Here is a 15,367-nt window from a genome sequence, read left to right as displayed (position 1 = left end):
CTTGAAGCACTAAACGTCCATCTTTTTCCCATGTGTATGTGTCATCGTGTCATTGTTTACCCGTTTGCCTGGGTCAGCTGTTTTCATTTATGTTGATTTGAACTACATGTTCATCTATTGTGATTTCAACGCTCTTGTTCTTTCTTTGTCAGGACTGTACGAACGTGGGACCTGAATTCCGAGAAAAAGCACAAGTCCGTGTTTAAGCCCCGTTCGCAACAGGGCAAGAGAGTCACCCCCACCTGCTGTACCTACAGCCGCGACGGAAAGCTCATCGCCGCGGGCTGCCAGGATGGGACGATACAGATCTGGGACAGAAACCTAAGCGTGAGTCCTTCGTATTTTACTACCTCCAGACGCAAGTCACGTCCACTGTCTTTGGTTTACCTTTGAAAAAACGCCTCGCACGGCCCGTGTGTGTCAAGCGTCTCGGAATGCAAGCGCTGAACTGGGATCAGCCACTCTCACTCCGTCTTGTCCTGTTCATTATGCAAAAACCGATTCAAGATCAGCACCCCTGTTTTGACGTGTACAAACTCGAAGTACAGGACAACAAAGTACAGAAATGTTCATTTAATGCTAAGGGTGAAGTTCCACATCTGTTACTTTGTCACTTGTTCGAGCGTTTTCTTTAGAGGAGAGTTATGGGTGGGCTGCTCCTGTCTGAGGGGAAGTGTCTGGATTTGCGAGGGGTGTTAAACTGGTGCTGGCCGGTGTCAGACCAATGTCGGCACGTGCAAACAACAGGTCAGCGGAAGGCTGACCGTCCGAGGCGAGGAAAGGTCAGAGTTCAGCAAGGGCACTGATGCTGTCCAGGTCTCAGCTGTGTTGATGGCACGTAGCCAGGAACATGGAGTTTACAACAGTTCTCACGTGTAAACAAGCTCTTCCTGGGTGTCCCTCCTGCTCGTCTCAGGCTTCACGCGGCTGGATCAGGGCAACAGTTAGAGCTAATGCGTGACAGAGACTGATCTGAGATCAGAGACATTGGGCGTCTGTCTTTTCCTCTCTCTCGAGATAGATTCTCAATATGGGTTTCATTCAGAATGTTTTTTTTTTGGGGGGGGGGGGGGGGGGGGGATGTTGGAAAGTAGGAGTTTTGAGTTCTGAGTCACCGTACCCATCCAGTCAGGCTGACCTGAGCAGAGAATGTTTTTGTCCTTCAGTATATATAGGATTGAAACAGGGTCTGCTTTACTGTGATGTTTATGAAGCTTGCATTCCGTCATATCTTAGTCATGTGCTCAGTCTCTCAAAGATATTTAGTACAAACTGGCTAGTGGAAAAATAACTTGTGATATAACTGCCCTTGGTGTCGGACTGAGCGAATATGTATCAAAGTAACCAGGAGGTCTAATTATAGTCGCTTTGTACTTTTCCATTATTAGTTAATTGTACAATTAAATAATCACAGCAAAACATTCCTTTTCTGTGAGTCAGGCTCCTTGTTTAGTTGTGTACTTTGGCTCGTGAGTTCCATTCCTTCTAATTGGCTTTGTGAGCTGAGTGTTTACTGGAGATTTGTGTCCAAGGTAAAAAAATGAGGTGAGTCTAGCAGTGCTGTGTGTGTGTGTGTGTGTGTCTGTGAATTGTGGCATTGAGTTTTGTCTCTGCCGCCGTGAGTGGAAACAGACTCCGAGACAGACAGTGCCATCTTCCTCTCTCTCGCGCTCTCTCTCTCTCTCTCTCTCTCCTCTCTCTTCTCTTTGGTGAGGGTGAATATTCTAGGGCCTGTGGTCTCAGTTCTGGAGGTTCTATTAGTGACACGACTCTGTTCTATGTCTCAGACTTGGGAGGAAATTACCACACAACGCATCCTGTGGAGGGATCAGTGCACTCAATCCTTCACGGACTCGTTCACAGCCGTCAGGCTGCAAGTCTGACGGGAAAAAAAACCCCTTTGTTTTATGGCATGGGCAGATTAAGAAACTTGGGAGATTGTTCAGAAAGCAATTTTGAAAGATTGAGAAGGTGCAGTCTAATTGAAACTATCATTCTTAAAATATTCCCACACAGTTATGACGGCTTCCATTAGATTTATTCCCCAGGTTCTAGTAATTCTAGTAATAAATAAAAAGGTTGAATGAAAAACTGTTAGTTCTGTGCAGATTCCTTAATGATGTGTATATATACTCTCCATGCAAGACACAATCAGGATGACTTTTTAATTAAGTTTCAAAAGTGATTATCATGTATAAGAGGCAGTCTGTTCTGCCACAGTAGATGTGAACTTAATTAACGTCTGGAATGTAAGGAGTTAATGCAGAGCATATGAGCCCTTTCTTCACCTCTACGAAGACTCTCAGCGCTCCTCTCTGGACAGACTTGAGTGAGTGTGAATGTATGTAGTCTGACTGTGCCCGGGGCTGCCATTGTGACTCACACACTGGAGAGAAAAAGCGAGAGAGAGAGAAAAAGAAAGGCATTGCAGACTACAAGGCAGAACCCTGAAGTCTCTGTGCACCCCACCCCACCCCCAAAATGTGTTGGTTGATTCGTGCTCAAGATCAGACAGGTTACTAAACGACGCTATAACTTTCTCAATCCTGTTAGCGTGATACGCTGTAGAGGAGACTAGAGTGAGGGGAGACACTGCTGGGATGGTATCCCAGTATCTCTGAACAGACCTGAGCCTGTGCTTACCTTCATTTTAACATGATACTCAGATCTGCACAATCATTTCATGCATGCTTCCTTTCTAGTTATCTTTTGTTTAAAATTAAGTCAGAAAGATGGGGTAACCTTGATTTTTAGGTGTCTGTCTTTTTTTTTTTTTTTTAAACATCGAAAAGCGATACTGTCATGATTTGTCAATGGCATTTCTGGTTAGTCTGAGAAATTCTCTGTTGGCTCACCTCTGGCCCCCAGTTCACCCTCTGGATTATGTATTGTAGGAAGACTTGAGGAAACATGTCTTTTACGCTGTGCAGGAGAGTGCGAGAACAGGCTCCAAGTTACTTCTATTTAGATAGCAGATGTTGTCCCCAGGTGTCCTGTCTTCTAAATTTGCTACCTCTAGTTCTACATTTTATCACCCTGTTAAAAAAAAAAAAAAAAAAAGAAAGGAAGGAAGTCAGCAATCCTAGAAATTACCGCTAACATGACATTGCGCTGGACCTTTGAGAAGCAGCTCAAGTCTTTGGCATGCTGAGTTTCTGTCAGACTGTACTGGCACTCCTGCACACGTGCAAAGGTCTCACAGTGTGTGTTTTAGCTTAGAGCATATTGTGTTGCCACGGCACCTACCGAATGTCTGTAACCGTGTTCGTGAAACTAAGATGTTTCGGGGGTTTTGTAAAACACTGAATGAGAAGATAAACAGAAAGACCGTAAGAAAGTGAATGAATGCAAATAGATTACTCATTGAATAAATTCGCTGGTCAAGTCCTGTCGGCCACCGCGCGCCCCCCCCCCCCCCCCATGGAAGACCCCCAGCTGGTTTGCTTGTAGCAGCCAGCTAAGAGAGATTGGGTGAAAAACCTATAATTTATCACTGCTTGTTCTCTCAGACTAAATATTTACCCTGCATTCCTGAGCAGCTTACAATAACAGCAATGCTCCTCTAGGACTGATGCTTACGTTCATCGGATTGGCTTCAAGAAGATGCCCCGGTTGATGTCTATTGGGTTTGGCGTAGAAGGTTCCAGTCTTTTTTTTGCCTTTGACAGGTGTGGAGTCCTTGGAGATCCCTCAGTATGAGTTTTCCCCTCGTTGTTCCGTCTCCATGTGTCCTCAATAAATCTGCAAACGCTGAAGAAAAAAAACAAAACCAAAAACCCCCCCAAAAAAACAATAGGCCTTTTCACACCGAGCCAATACCTAGTATTGGGCTCAAATCTCTCCGGGGTCCAGAATAGAGTGGCCCCTGAGAAAAGGAACTACATTCAGGGATCTTCAGTCAACCAACGGTCAGCAAGCTCTTTGCCTGTAGAGGAAAAAAAGAAAAGAAAAGAATGAGATATCCAGACAAGTACATGAGACGCACCGAGTTGCACTCTGGAACATCTCTGGAGCTTCATTTCTGTTTCTATAGCGATTACTCATAACTAGAAAAATGCAGGCAGACAGACAGTATCAATTTGCTGGATGACCTTGATCTTGGCTTTGGACTAAAGTGGAGTTATTGGAGAGGACAGGGGCCATGCTCCTGAGTGCTAGCGATGGGCTTGATTGATCCTTTGATGGAAACGTGGATGATTCCTTTGTTTTACTGGGTCAGACATTGATTTGCGCTGCACCCCTCGTTCTTGGACACAGTTTTGCCTTTGCCAGTGTTCCACAGCTGCGGGGTTTCCTTCTTTTTTTTTTTTTTTTTTTTTCCACGGTTACTAGGTAATGGACCCTCCGTTGTCTAGTCATGACCTGTCTTCTGCAGCAGGTCCACCTGATGTATTTGTTTCACTTGGCTTCGGTTCTACTGCATTACCGAATAGCTCTATGTCATTTTTCTTTCTTTCTTTTTCTTCTTCTTTTTCGTTCGTTCTTTCTTTTCTTTCTTTTTTTTTTTTAATCAGCGTAAATGTTTGCTAACACATCAAAGCGCCAATTCTCTCCTGTCTCTTTGGATCAACGTTTCGATCGATTTCCGTGATTGATTTTGATTTTGACATCAGTTCTTTCATCATCTAAATTCAGAACCCGTCACATCAAGGAGATTCTTCACAAATTCCCTCAAAAGTCTTTTGTATCGTATTTCCAGAGACCTTTAGAACTTTCCCGGCCAAATGTAAGGACTGAACGTGCGTTAATAGGTTCTTGGTCTGATCTAGAACCTCAGAGATCACAGGGATGAAAAATTCTTCGGTTCTAATTGCTCAACAGAGACGATACGTCCGTTTGCTTCCTCTGTTAATCTCAGTTTCCTGCTCAGCAGTAAGTGTTGAAATCCAATCCATGCCCATCTTCGGAAGCCCATCTAACACCTCGTCCCAGTCTATGGGGGCTGAGTACAACCCCTTCCCATGATCCCTAGCTTATTACCTCAGATTTTACACATTTTCAGCTGGGTCGGGGGTGGGTGTGGGGGGGGCTTGAAATGTTCGGTAGGCTTCGGGTTCAGTTACAGCCCTGGAAGGGTCTGATAAAGATCTCCTTATAAAGCACAACTGGTTGCGACCACATTAACCCTGAATCGTTACACGCGAATACGGCGACCTCGACCCATGGCCCTCTTAGATTCCCGAGCATACATACGGACATTCTTACTTTTTTACTCTCCCTCTCTCTCTCTCTTTTTTTTTTTTTTTTTTAAAGAAGGACTTTGGGATGACCTCTTTCACAGACAGGCTCTACCGTGTAGCTCAGAAGTCTTAGTGGCTCTGAGGATCATGTGGTGAGAATACAGGCCTCAACAGCTGCTCTGATCCCTCACTGAATATCAGTGTGAGTGTGTGTGTGTGTGTGTGTGTGTGTGTATGTGTGTGTATGTGTGTGTATCATGTGGAGCTGGCACCCAGAATTTCCCCCACTTGTCCAGACTCTCTCTCGCACACATTCCTCTAAATCTTCACACTCCATTCAAGTTCAGCACCCCCTACCCAGCACTAGATCCTTCCCCTGTTTAATCAGACAAATAAATCATCGCAAAGTTTTTCATGCCGCAGGAAGCGCTAAGAGGGTGATGTACTCTTCTTGTGGCAGGAAGCAAATATCCCTTGTTTCACCGTTTGGTTGTTTTCCTCCAGCTGTGGAGTACTGAGGGTACAACGTTAAGCTTTTTTTCTTTGGTCTTCTTTTGGGTGGGGGGTGAGGGGTGGGGGTTTGGGGGGGGGGGGGGGGGGTGGGTTAGGGAGTTGTTGGGGCTCTCTCGGTTAGAACAGCACATCTGGGTGAGTTTGTTCACACTCAGAATGTTTCATCAAGACACAGTCATAAAACAAACTAAGGAAACTGCTCCGTTTCTGTCAGGACCTGGGACTAACCCGACGAACGTTAAAACCAGACTGGAACGGAAAACTCTGCAAGCCCTGTTTACCTGTGGAGTGGTAACATTTTCTCTCCCTACCTTCCACAGGTGGCACCAGTATAGTACTGAGAAATTGTAAACCGAAAACAACACCTTGATAAAGTGGCATATATTGACACTATGTTGTTGTGGTTTTGTGGTGCTGCTCAATCCTTTTTGAGGATGAAAATAGCTTGAGTTTGTATCATGGTATTTGATTACGCAGTGTAAACATGTTGTTTTCTTAATCTTTACTCCTCTGAAGTGAAGAGTATTTTTTTTTTTTTTTGTTCCTAAGACAGCTGTTAACTTAAGCGTCTCTCAGAACTTGAGTTTGAGAAATGGATGCCATGATTGTTGAAGGAATGCAGAAGGTGACATACCTCCGGAGATTACTTATGTAAGAACGCAGATTCTCTTCACCAAGACGGTAGATTGATTTCACATTTGTTTGCCTCACATTTGGCCTTAGTTAAAACAGTGCCCAAGTGTTTTTTGCGGGATTGTCTCAAAGTCAAAAGCCCCAACTATGAACCCCTCCCCTCCCCTCCCCTCCTCTCCTCTCCTCTCCTGTGCAAAGAGACAGACCTCTGCCAGACCTCTAGCCAACACCGGTCAACATGTCAGTGCTCTCTTCACTTCTCTCTCTCTCTCTCTCTCTTTTTTTTTTTTTTCCTACCGAGATTCCACAAAGTCAAAGCAAGCTGTCTCCTTTCCTTTCTGTCTTTCTCTCTAAGAGAACAGGCAGAGCGTGAAATCTGCTGTTTCTGATGGCTATCGTGATGGTGGTGCTGACAGGCCAAGTAGAGTAGAGCGAACCGGAGGACGGGCAGAGAATCAGCAACACCCCCCCCCTCCCCCTTACACACACACACACACACACACACACACACACGGTAATCAGGGCTCCCGGCCTCCTCGAAACCTGACCTACCCACATTACATCGGGATAGTCGCCCTGGCTCTCCTCTGAGCTTAGAGGGCCCAGGAACAGGGGTATATGGGGTGGGGGGGTGGGGTGGGGGGTTGAATATGTCATGTCAATAGTAATCAAATCTTCCCCCTTGCTTTGCTTTTAAAATCCCCTCAACAAAACTTGTCAGTGTTTCAACCAAGACAAAAAAAAAAAAAAACCCAAACCCAAAAAAACCCCAGAGCTGAACTCTGTGGGGTGCCCTGCATTTGACAGCCAAACGCTGAAACTCAAGAAGGTGTTCGACCGGACGTTCTGTACATTAAGTTGTTACACTTCACCTTGTGCACTTCTGCAATGCATATCCGCTAAAATTGGTACTTATATTAACCATATGGTCGCAAACGTTTTGTTGTTATCAGTCAAAAGATTTTGAGGATATTGAATTTTTCTTGTGTGTGTGTGTGTGTTTTTGAGGAATAAGCGGCGAAGAAACTCGACAGTCTCTTTAGGGACGAGAACAGCAGTTAAATGCTCAACGTTCGTAATTTCACTCTCTGGAATTTTGTACGCCTGGTCATGAATGAATTAAGCTAAAGTGGGCTTTGTTGGCTTTTTTGGCAATCAACATGGCTAAGGTCCATTAACCATGCGAACAGGTGGAGACAGTCAGATAAAAAAAAAAAAAAAAAAAAAAGGAAGCAGTGTGACTGGAACAGGAGCGATGTGGAGAGGAAGGACACAATTATGTCCAAGAAAATTGGTTTGGCAAATTTGCGCTCAGGGTGGAGCAGTGCGGGGGAACAGAAAGGAACGACTAGGGGAGAGGCTGAGTAATCTGGTGCTTAAGGTGTGTGAAGGTGGCGTTATCTCTGTGCCCCAGGTTAATGGCTTTTCTCATCGTTCTGTGAAAGTGCTGACTGCTCTTTCCCCCCCTCCCTCCTGTCCCCCCCTCCCCCTCTCTCTTTCTCTCTCTTTTCAGAACATTGCCTCTGTCATATTCCCTTACTTATCCCTCTTCCAGCAGTGACTCAGGTCCATCTTTTCTTTCTTTCTTTTTTTTTTTTTTAACCTCATCCCTCTCTTTCTTTTCACCTTCAGCGTTCTTGTCATCCTTCTTTTTTTTTTTCATCCGTGCCTCTGTGTTTGCACCGCGCCGCGGTCCTGCTCTTTTTTTTTTTTTTTTGGCGAGCGAAAGTTTCCATTGATTGACCTTGTTTGGATGACTCGTGATTTACTCCTGTATCAGTATGATCATGATGATCCTCTTGGTATATACATGCGATGGGTATTCGTTTGGTCTCTGCCAAGCTATTTTATAATGGACTGCCTGTTTTAGATTTATGTGGACAGTCTGGTTGAACTCAGTGCAGGTAAAGACTTGGAATGCTCTCCCTCTAAACTTACCGACCACTGAAGGAGAGGGAGAAAAAAAAAACAACAACCTTCTATGATAGATATATATTTTTTTCTCTTTCATAAATTGAATTCAAATAAATTATCAACCTTGTGTTTATACAGTGTTCGCTCTGTTTATATACACTCGGTCTTCACCAAAGCTATAAGGAGCAGAATGTGGGAAAGTGTTTGGCGTTTTTTTTTTTGTAATTTACTACATGCTGGGTTTGATCTTCTGCTGACAGTGGCAGGATGTCCCTCAGCAGAGCTTGGCGCTTTGTCGTGCTGCGTCGGCGTGTGGATCGTATTTGGAAAGAGGGTACATTGGGACAGGGGGAGTGGGTGGGGTGGAGGGGGGGGGGGGGGGTGTGAGTTTACACCTGGGTACTTTGACGCTCTCATCATCTCTGTCGTTGAAATGGCGACTGTAGCGCAGACGTTGGTCCGTCGTGGGGATCCGTGGAGATTGCCGCCCATCTGGTTCTCGATTTGCCGGGCGGACGGAGCTGCGGCACTGAAAACATCAGGAGGAAAAGCAGACAGAATGTGCTTGGAAAGAACCAAAAAAAAAAAAAAAATCAAATGATTTTCAGATGACCTGACCGATGGAGCTGGTCCTTCATTTCACATTTTGATAACCTTGCTATTTTAGCGCGCGCGCTGGAGCCGGCTTGGAGGCCTAGCCCCTGCGTTTCGTTTGTGTGCTCGTCCTGATATCTCTGTGTTGAGGACACTGTGGCCCTGTCCTCTTTTAAAACCCCTCCACTCTACTCAAATCTCCCTGGAGACCGGAGCACTATCCCTCTCTCTCTCTCTCTCTCTCTCTCTCTCTCTCTCTCTCACCCTGTGATCTATAAATGCACCACTCTCCGCAAGTCGAGTTTCTTTCTTTTCTTTTTTTTTTTTTTATTGGTTGTTTTTTTGAACCTGTGAGTGAAAACTTCGCTGCATTTCAAACTACCAGCCTGTCCACTGCGTATGATTGATTTTGTCCCGTGGGTGAAATACCAGCCCGCCTCCACTCCACGGGACACGTGCCCATGCGGTCACGTGTCGCGCTAGGATGCCGATCGGTTGAAACGCTCTTGATTCGTATCGATAGAGTTTCTTTGCTTTTTAAAATAAAACGTTTGTTCGGCTATCCGGCTGAGAACATTAAATGCATTTTGCAGTTGAACTCGCAGATCTTCACCATCTGCTCTTATGTGTCTAACCTTTTGTCTCACAAGCTGTCTTCTCGACTAATTAAGACAAAAAGTCTAGGGGCTGGATGTGTCAGGTTTCTCATAATCCGAGCGCTGACCAGGGATCAGTTTATGCCTTTCATAACCCTAATAGATGTAGTTAATTGGCCTGCTGAGGGCTGATCCTAGGTCAGCACATTGACTCTTGAGATGTTTGAAACCTGGGTCTGTTTCTGCCTCAGTCGCCAAGGAGGTCCTCCCCCTCCAAGTTAGGCAGCTGCTAATGTTCATCTGTTGTCTGTGTTTGAATACCAGAGATTTCAGCATTGGATTCTCTCCATCATCCCTCTCCTCTGTCAAGCTGATATTATCATTTATATTAATGAAGTGGGACCAAGTATGCTCCTCTCGGCCACTTTTCATTAAGACTTACTCAGAAAACGGGAATGTGTTGGGCGGGCTGTTGACGTGACTCAAAGCTCTCGTCCACCTCTGTGGTTCCAGTGCATGCCACATCCTCTGTGAATGCAAGCCTAACAAGCTTGACCACTCATTTTTTATGAGGCGAGACTCTCAAGCGAACCATTACGCCTCCCCTCATGCATTGCGTCGCTGTAGGTGTTGACATGGTGATCCCCGCTGAAGTTCGGTTGGCTCCAGAGTATGCGGCGTTGATGGCTGAAATGTAGGATGTTCCGATGCCCTTAATGAAGATCGACTCGTTTACCTCCGGCTGTATCAGAAGGGGGTGCAAGGGGACTCTGGGTAGGGAGGAGCACTGGGGGGGGGGGGGGGGGGGGGGGGGGGGGGGGGGGGCGGGCAGGGTTGTATAAGAGGCTGTTGTGTGTGTGTGTGTGAAGGGGGAGTAGGAGGGGGGGTGTCTCCTCATTCTCCCATCTGATCTTTAGAACACAGAGAAATTGACTTTTTTTTTTTTTTAGTTTTTATATCTTAATCCTCTTTATACAAGGTCTGAGTTCTTTCCTGTCACGCTTAAATGAAAGAGGAGCTGACTTCTTGAAGTATCGTCCACAGATAAGCTTCAAAATAAATGCTGTAGCCTTGAAACAAAATTAAAATGCAAAAATTCAAAAGTTATTTACCACATGTCCAGGGGGATTTTTAAGCTAATTTGAGGTACGTGGTATATATTCCGTACTAATTGGTGAAGTAGTCCAACGTGCAACAATTTGGGGAACAGTGACTTCTAATGTCCAGTATGTATGATAAAATAAGAGGTCCACCCCCCCAACCCCACCCCCCCTCTGTCTACACACACGTTAGTGAATACTCCATGTAAGTATTGGTCAATAAATTATCATTGGTAATAAACTGTCGATTTGTTTTCATGATACTCATAAATATGTGTTCCATACACAAAGTAAAAAACATGGCAGTCAGTGAGATGGGCGTCTGTTTTGGTCAAGGTAAATGAATGGAGAAATATTATTATCTGACATAGCAACACAGTAGAGTACAGGCAAATGTAGAAGTCTTTCCAAAACACTGGTGGTTTGTGGGACAGGAGTGAATTGCTGTGTATTTTTCAAAGCAAATGGAAAACGTATGGCTCTCTGGAATCGAAGAACCATGAAGAGATGTTTTTTTGTGTTTTTTTTAATCCACATATATGGGCTCTGCACATAGCGCTACCCCACACTGGTTAGGGAAAGTGATGGGAGAAGTAATGAAAACCATGTTTTGGTTACTCCACAGGACGTGGTCATAATAAAGGGGAGGGGGGGGAATGGTAATCTGTTGTCATGTTGGGTCACATGTAACTTACTGTCCCATCCAGGTTCACACCAAGTTTCACTGTCGTCAAGCCCATGTTCCTGGATCAGACACCTCCTGCCTGACTTTCTCCTACGACGGGACGACGTTGGCCTCCAGAGGAGGTGAGATTGCCTCCCATCAGCAAATTTGCCCTTAACAGGACACTAACGCAAATTCCTGCTGTTTTATGGGTGGTGTGCGTAATGAGGGGGGTTGTAAAGTCTGACCCACACGCGCGCACAAAGCTCAGTTGTCTCAGGAGAATAAAAAGAGCTTGTCTTTCGGCCGAACGCAGATAAAGAAGGAACACCAGATGAGTGACTGTGGGCCACAGTAGAATTTTCTTATACACACACTCACAGGGGAGGGGGGCGGGGAGGGGGGACGACTCTGGCCTGCATTACAAGCATCTCATTGAGTGGACTAGCCGTGGCTGGCGTGGACCTGGCTCTGATGTGAGGAGAATGGCGTGAGTCAGGATGAGTCTGGATGAGTCCGGAGATCCCCCACGAGGGCGTTACTCATCCGTCATAACGACGCGTTTCACCCCGAATGACACGGCAGCCTGTCTGCCCGATCACAGGGTTTTTTTCTGATTCACTCGCCTTGTACAATGACATGAATTCAAGCTTCTTCCTGTCATTTTAAATGAATGGAGAGACCTCTTCCCCCCCCCCCCCCCCCCCTTCCCTCTCTTCCCCTCTCTTTCTCTCTCTCTGGTGACTTATGACAGGTCTCTTTTTTGATGAACGTGTTAAAAATTGTTATTTGGTGTGGTCATGTGGTTTTCTTCTTGTTTTAAGAACAGAATTTCTTTGGTATGCTTTCCAGGGGATGATACTCTTAAGACATGGGATATTCGTAACTTCAAGAAACCCCTTAATGTGGCCACAGGGTTAACCAGCTTCTTCTCAATGTAAGCAAGAAAACAGACAAACCATATTTAATGTCCCTAAATCTTCTCTTTTCATGTTGTGTTTTGATTACTATACCAAAGCGTAATCAGAGAAAATGATTTGATTGTGAATTTTGAAGGTCTAATGTTATCTCTCACTGGTTGTGTTAATGCTGAATTCAGGACGGACTGCTGCTTCAGCCCAGATGATAAGCTCTTGGTCACTGGCACCTCGGTGAAGAAGGGTGAGGGTAATGGCAAGCTGGTGTTCTTTGACAGACAGTCCTTCCAGAGAGTCTATGAAATCGAAGTGGCCAACACGGTAAGTGTTGTTTGAGACAAGCCACCTTTTCCAGAGTTTTCCCAGAGTAATGAATGCTATTTCCTGTGCTTGTGTGGCAGCTTTTTGGTATTGAGAAATTCTCCGTAAGCCGTTGTCACTACTGTCTTTTTTTTTTTTTTTTACGGGGGGGTGGAGCAAACCATAGTCAACAGATTCAACTCAGTGTTTCCCACACATAGACTTTACTTGGGCAGACTGGCCCAGGTGTATTAACGCCCGTCAAAGTATATTTGGCAACCCATTTTAGCATTTTTTTTTTTTTACTTTTATTTTTTTATCCGTCCGAGAGAAGGACGCCATCCGCGATGGATTAACGAGTGGACAATCTCCCCTCGCTCTACCCCTCCCATACCTGTTCGTTTTGCTATCACGAGAAGGGCATACTGGCAATCGCACCAGGCTTGCCTTTAGGATTTTTTCTTGCCGGTCCGGTGTCCGGAAAGAATTAATTTTATCCGACAAATTTGAAAGTTGCCAATCACGTTTCATTAACAGTCTGTGTTACGAGTGCAAATATAATGTACACTTAGGTTGACGAAAGAATGACAACAACCTCGAGTCAGTGTGACCATTTAACAAACAGTAACGACTGAGCGAAACGTCTACATTAGCTGCTAAAATGAGGCTTTTTTTACGAAACATCTGTAACCTGTAACATCTGTGGCCTCTTTAAAGGCTAGGCCTACATGGCTACCAGGTAACATTTTATTTTCTCCTATTTTTCATTGCTGCAAAGTCCTCTGCTGCTGACTCGACGTGTCCAGTGTGTCTTTGCAGCTTGCAACGCGCATAAGCCGCGTCACTCTCTCTCCTCCTCCAGGCTTTTTCACTGTCAAAACACAAAGGTCCTGTTTAGGGATAGCCTTCGTTATAGCTATGTTTTTTATATGAGCGTTATTACCGGACATTTTGACTGCAAGTTTTTAATTTATTGGGGGTTTTTTTTTTCTAAATTTTACTGGGTAAAAAAACGGTGGATATTTTACAAACTCAAGGTCTGTGAAATATATTATGCGAAATTAATAGAAATATTCAGTAAATCAAAATAGTGTGTTAAAAGTCACACGTACTTGCTGTTTGTCACATGTAGTAGACCGTTTTTGTGCCAGCAGGCAGGCCTAATGCTGGCCCTTTCCATTGGCCACTGCCACAAGCAGACTTGTGGGAAGCACTGCAATTAAAGGTGTCGGTTAATTCTTTTTTTTTTTTTTCTTTCTTTTTTTTTGTTCAGCTTTGATTCAGCCCCTTAGGATTTAAACGTTCATTCCTCTCGCGCATGGCAGCGGCTTCAAACGGGAACCTCCTCTAGTCATCTCTCAGACATCCTATCCGTTAGGTTTCTCGAAAGAGCACAAAGCGTTTTTGTCGAGTTGTTTATTTGTTGTGATGAGGCTTACATCAGCGAATGAGTCAGTTTGAACGAGAACAGATGTAACTTGCCAAAGCGCAAACATTTGCCGGTAACGGGACTGTCTTTGAGGTCTGGCCTCCCAGCTGTTAGAAGCATTGTTTAAAGGATTAACCCAAGCAGAGTAGAGCAGTAGTTTTGGTATGCTGCCAGGCGCTCACATATCTACTGCTGTGGTGTTTTACTTATATTAAATGTAATACACCTGGAGCGTTAAATCGAGGTCTCGTTACTTGTAAAGAAAATAAGATATTTTGACAGCAATTTAGTGATGCAAACCCAATAAGAGAACGACAGTATTGGTGCAAGTTGAACATTCATTGCTCATTGCTCAATGGATGCCACTTCGTGAATTTTCACGCAAGTTTTAGCATCGCTGTACTCAAGTGGACTGATAAAAGAAGGCTCGTCAATGTTCACATGTCCTGTCACAGAGGTTGTGCTTTTTTTTTGAACCAGTCAAAGTCCTTATCAGAGATTCGACGACGAGCAGGGAGTGTAAAGGCGTCCCCGCTGATTGACGGCTGAAGCGCTCCTTTTTCGCCGGTATGTTCTGGAACGCGATTTCGATCCTGTTTGTCATGCAAGTAGTGCGTGGCTCGTCTGTTTTAGAGCCGGTCACCGTGTAGTCATAACACTGAACCCTGACAGGAGCTAATAGCCTCAGTCTAAGTCTTGTCTCATCCTTGGCCTGACGGCTCCCACTGATGGAGTAAAAAGCGAGGAGTTCCAGCCAAGCCTCTATCCTGCTACGCATCAACGCGCTATTTTGGGACAGGGAAAAGAAGCCCGCATTCACACGTATCCTCCTCTAGCTTCTGCCTCTTCTTCGGCTTTCATTTGAGTAATTCCTCCGTATCAAATTCAGACGGGCTGAGCTAGCATTTAGGACAACGGTTTTTTTTTTTTTTTTTGTTCCTTCTTTTTTTTTTTTTTTTCTTTTCCGAAGGCGTCTTGGAGGAGCCAAAGTTATTTCCAGGTGACGCGCGCCGAATCGACCTGACAAACGAGCGATTTACTGTGTTTACGCGTCACGTCCATCCTCAGGGTGGCTGAAGAATTTAAGTGCTGTCTTTATGAAGTGGTTGGCCGGGGAGGCGGGGGGGGGGGCTGTCTGTCCCGCGAAATGAAAGGCCACCAATCATTCTGGGGTAAACACTGGCCCCCTGCTCCGGGCTTGGGTCAGGCTCCGTTACGGAGAGTCGTGTCTCCAGACTGCACAAAGTAAATATGCCAGTTAGGTTAAGCTCTTGTGACTTTTTCAAGAGGTGCTAAACCAAGGTGAGACCGAGACATCCATTTTAACAAAGAGAAATCTGGAAAACTGCCTCGGATGGAGGTTATTTTTAGGAGTGCGACGGGACCCGTCGGATTCACGCACTGCTCCAGCACTTGAAACGCTCCTTTGGTGCTCTGAGCTTTAAAAAGAATCGTGAATAACAACTCGCCCTCTTTAAAGAAGAAAACAAATTAAAAAAAAAGAAAAGAAAAGATTACAAAGATTTT

General features: G+C 45.0%; 1 protein-coding gene across 2 annotated transcripts in view; it reads left to right on the top strand.

The window, feature by feature from the left end:
• wdr70 (WD repeat domain 70) overlaps positions 1 to 15,367 on the top strand; it is a 44,651-nt gene that overhangs the window by 17,727 nt on the left and 11,557 nt on the right. For both annotated transcript variants that reach the window (XM_030769397.1, XM_030769398.1), the window contains 4 exons: positions 153 to 327; positions 11,238 to 11,337; positions 12,047 to 12,131; positions 12,294 to 12,432. In XM_030769397.1, the coding sequence (XP_030625257.1) occupies positions 153 to 327; positions 11,238 to 11,337; positions 12,047 to 12,131; positions 12,294 to 12,432 (499 nt within the window). The remainder of the gene's footprint in view (positions 1 to 152; positions 328 to 11,237; positions 11,338 to 12,046; positions 12,132 to 12,293; positions 12,433 to 15,367) is intronic.

The sequence above is a fragment of the Chanos chanos genome, chromosome 3 (genome assembly GCF_902362185.1).
Source record: "Chanos chanos chromosome 3, fChaCha1.1, whole genome shotgun sequence".
In the NCBI taxonomy this organism is placed as follows: domain Eukaryota; kingdom Metazoa; phylum Chordata; class Actinopteri; order Gonorynchiformes; family Chanidae; genus Chanos; species Chanos chanos.
This window is presented reverse-complemented; position numbering and strand designations above follow the sequence as displayed.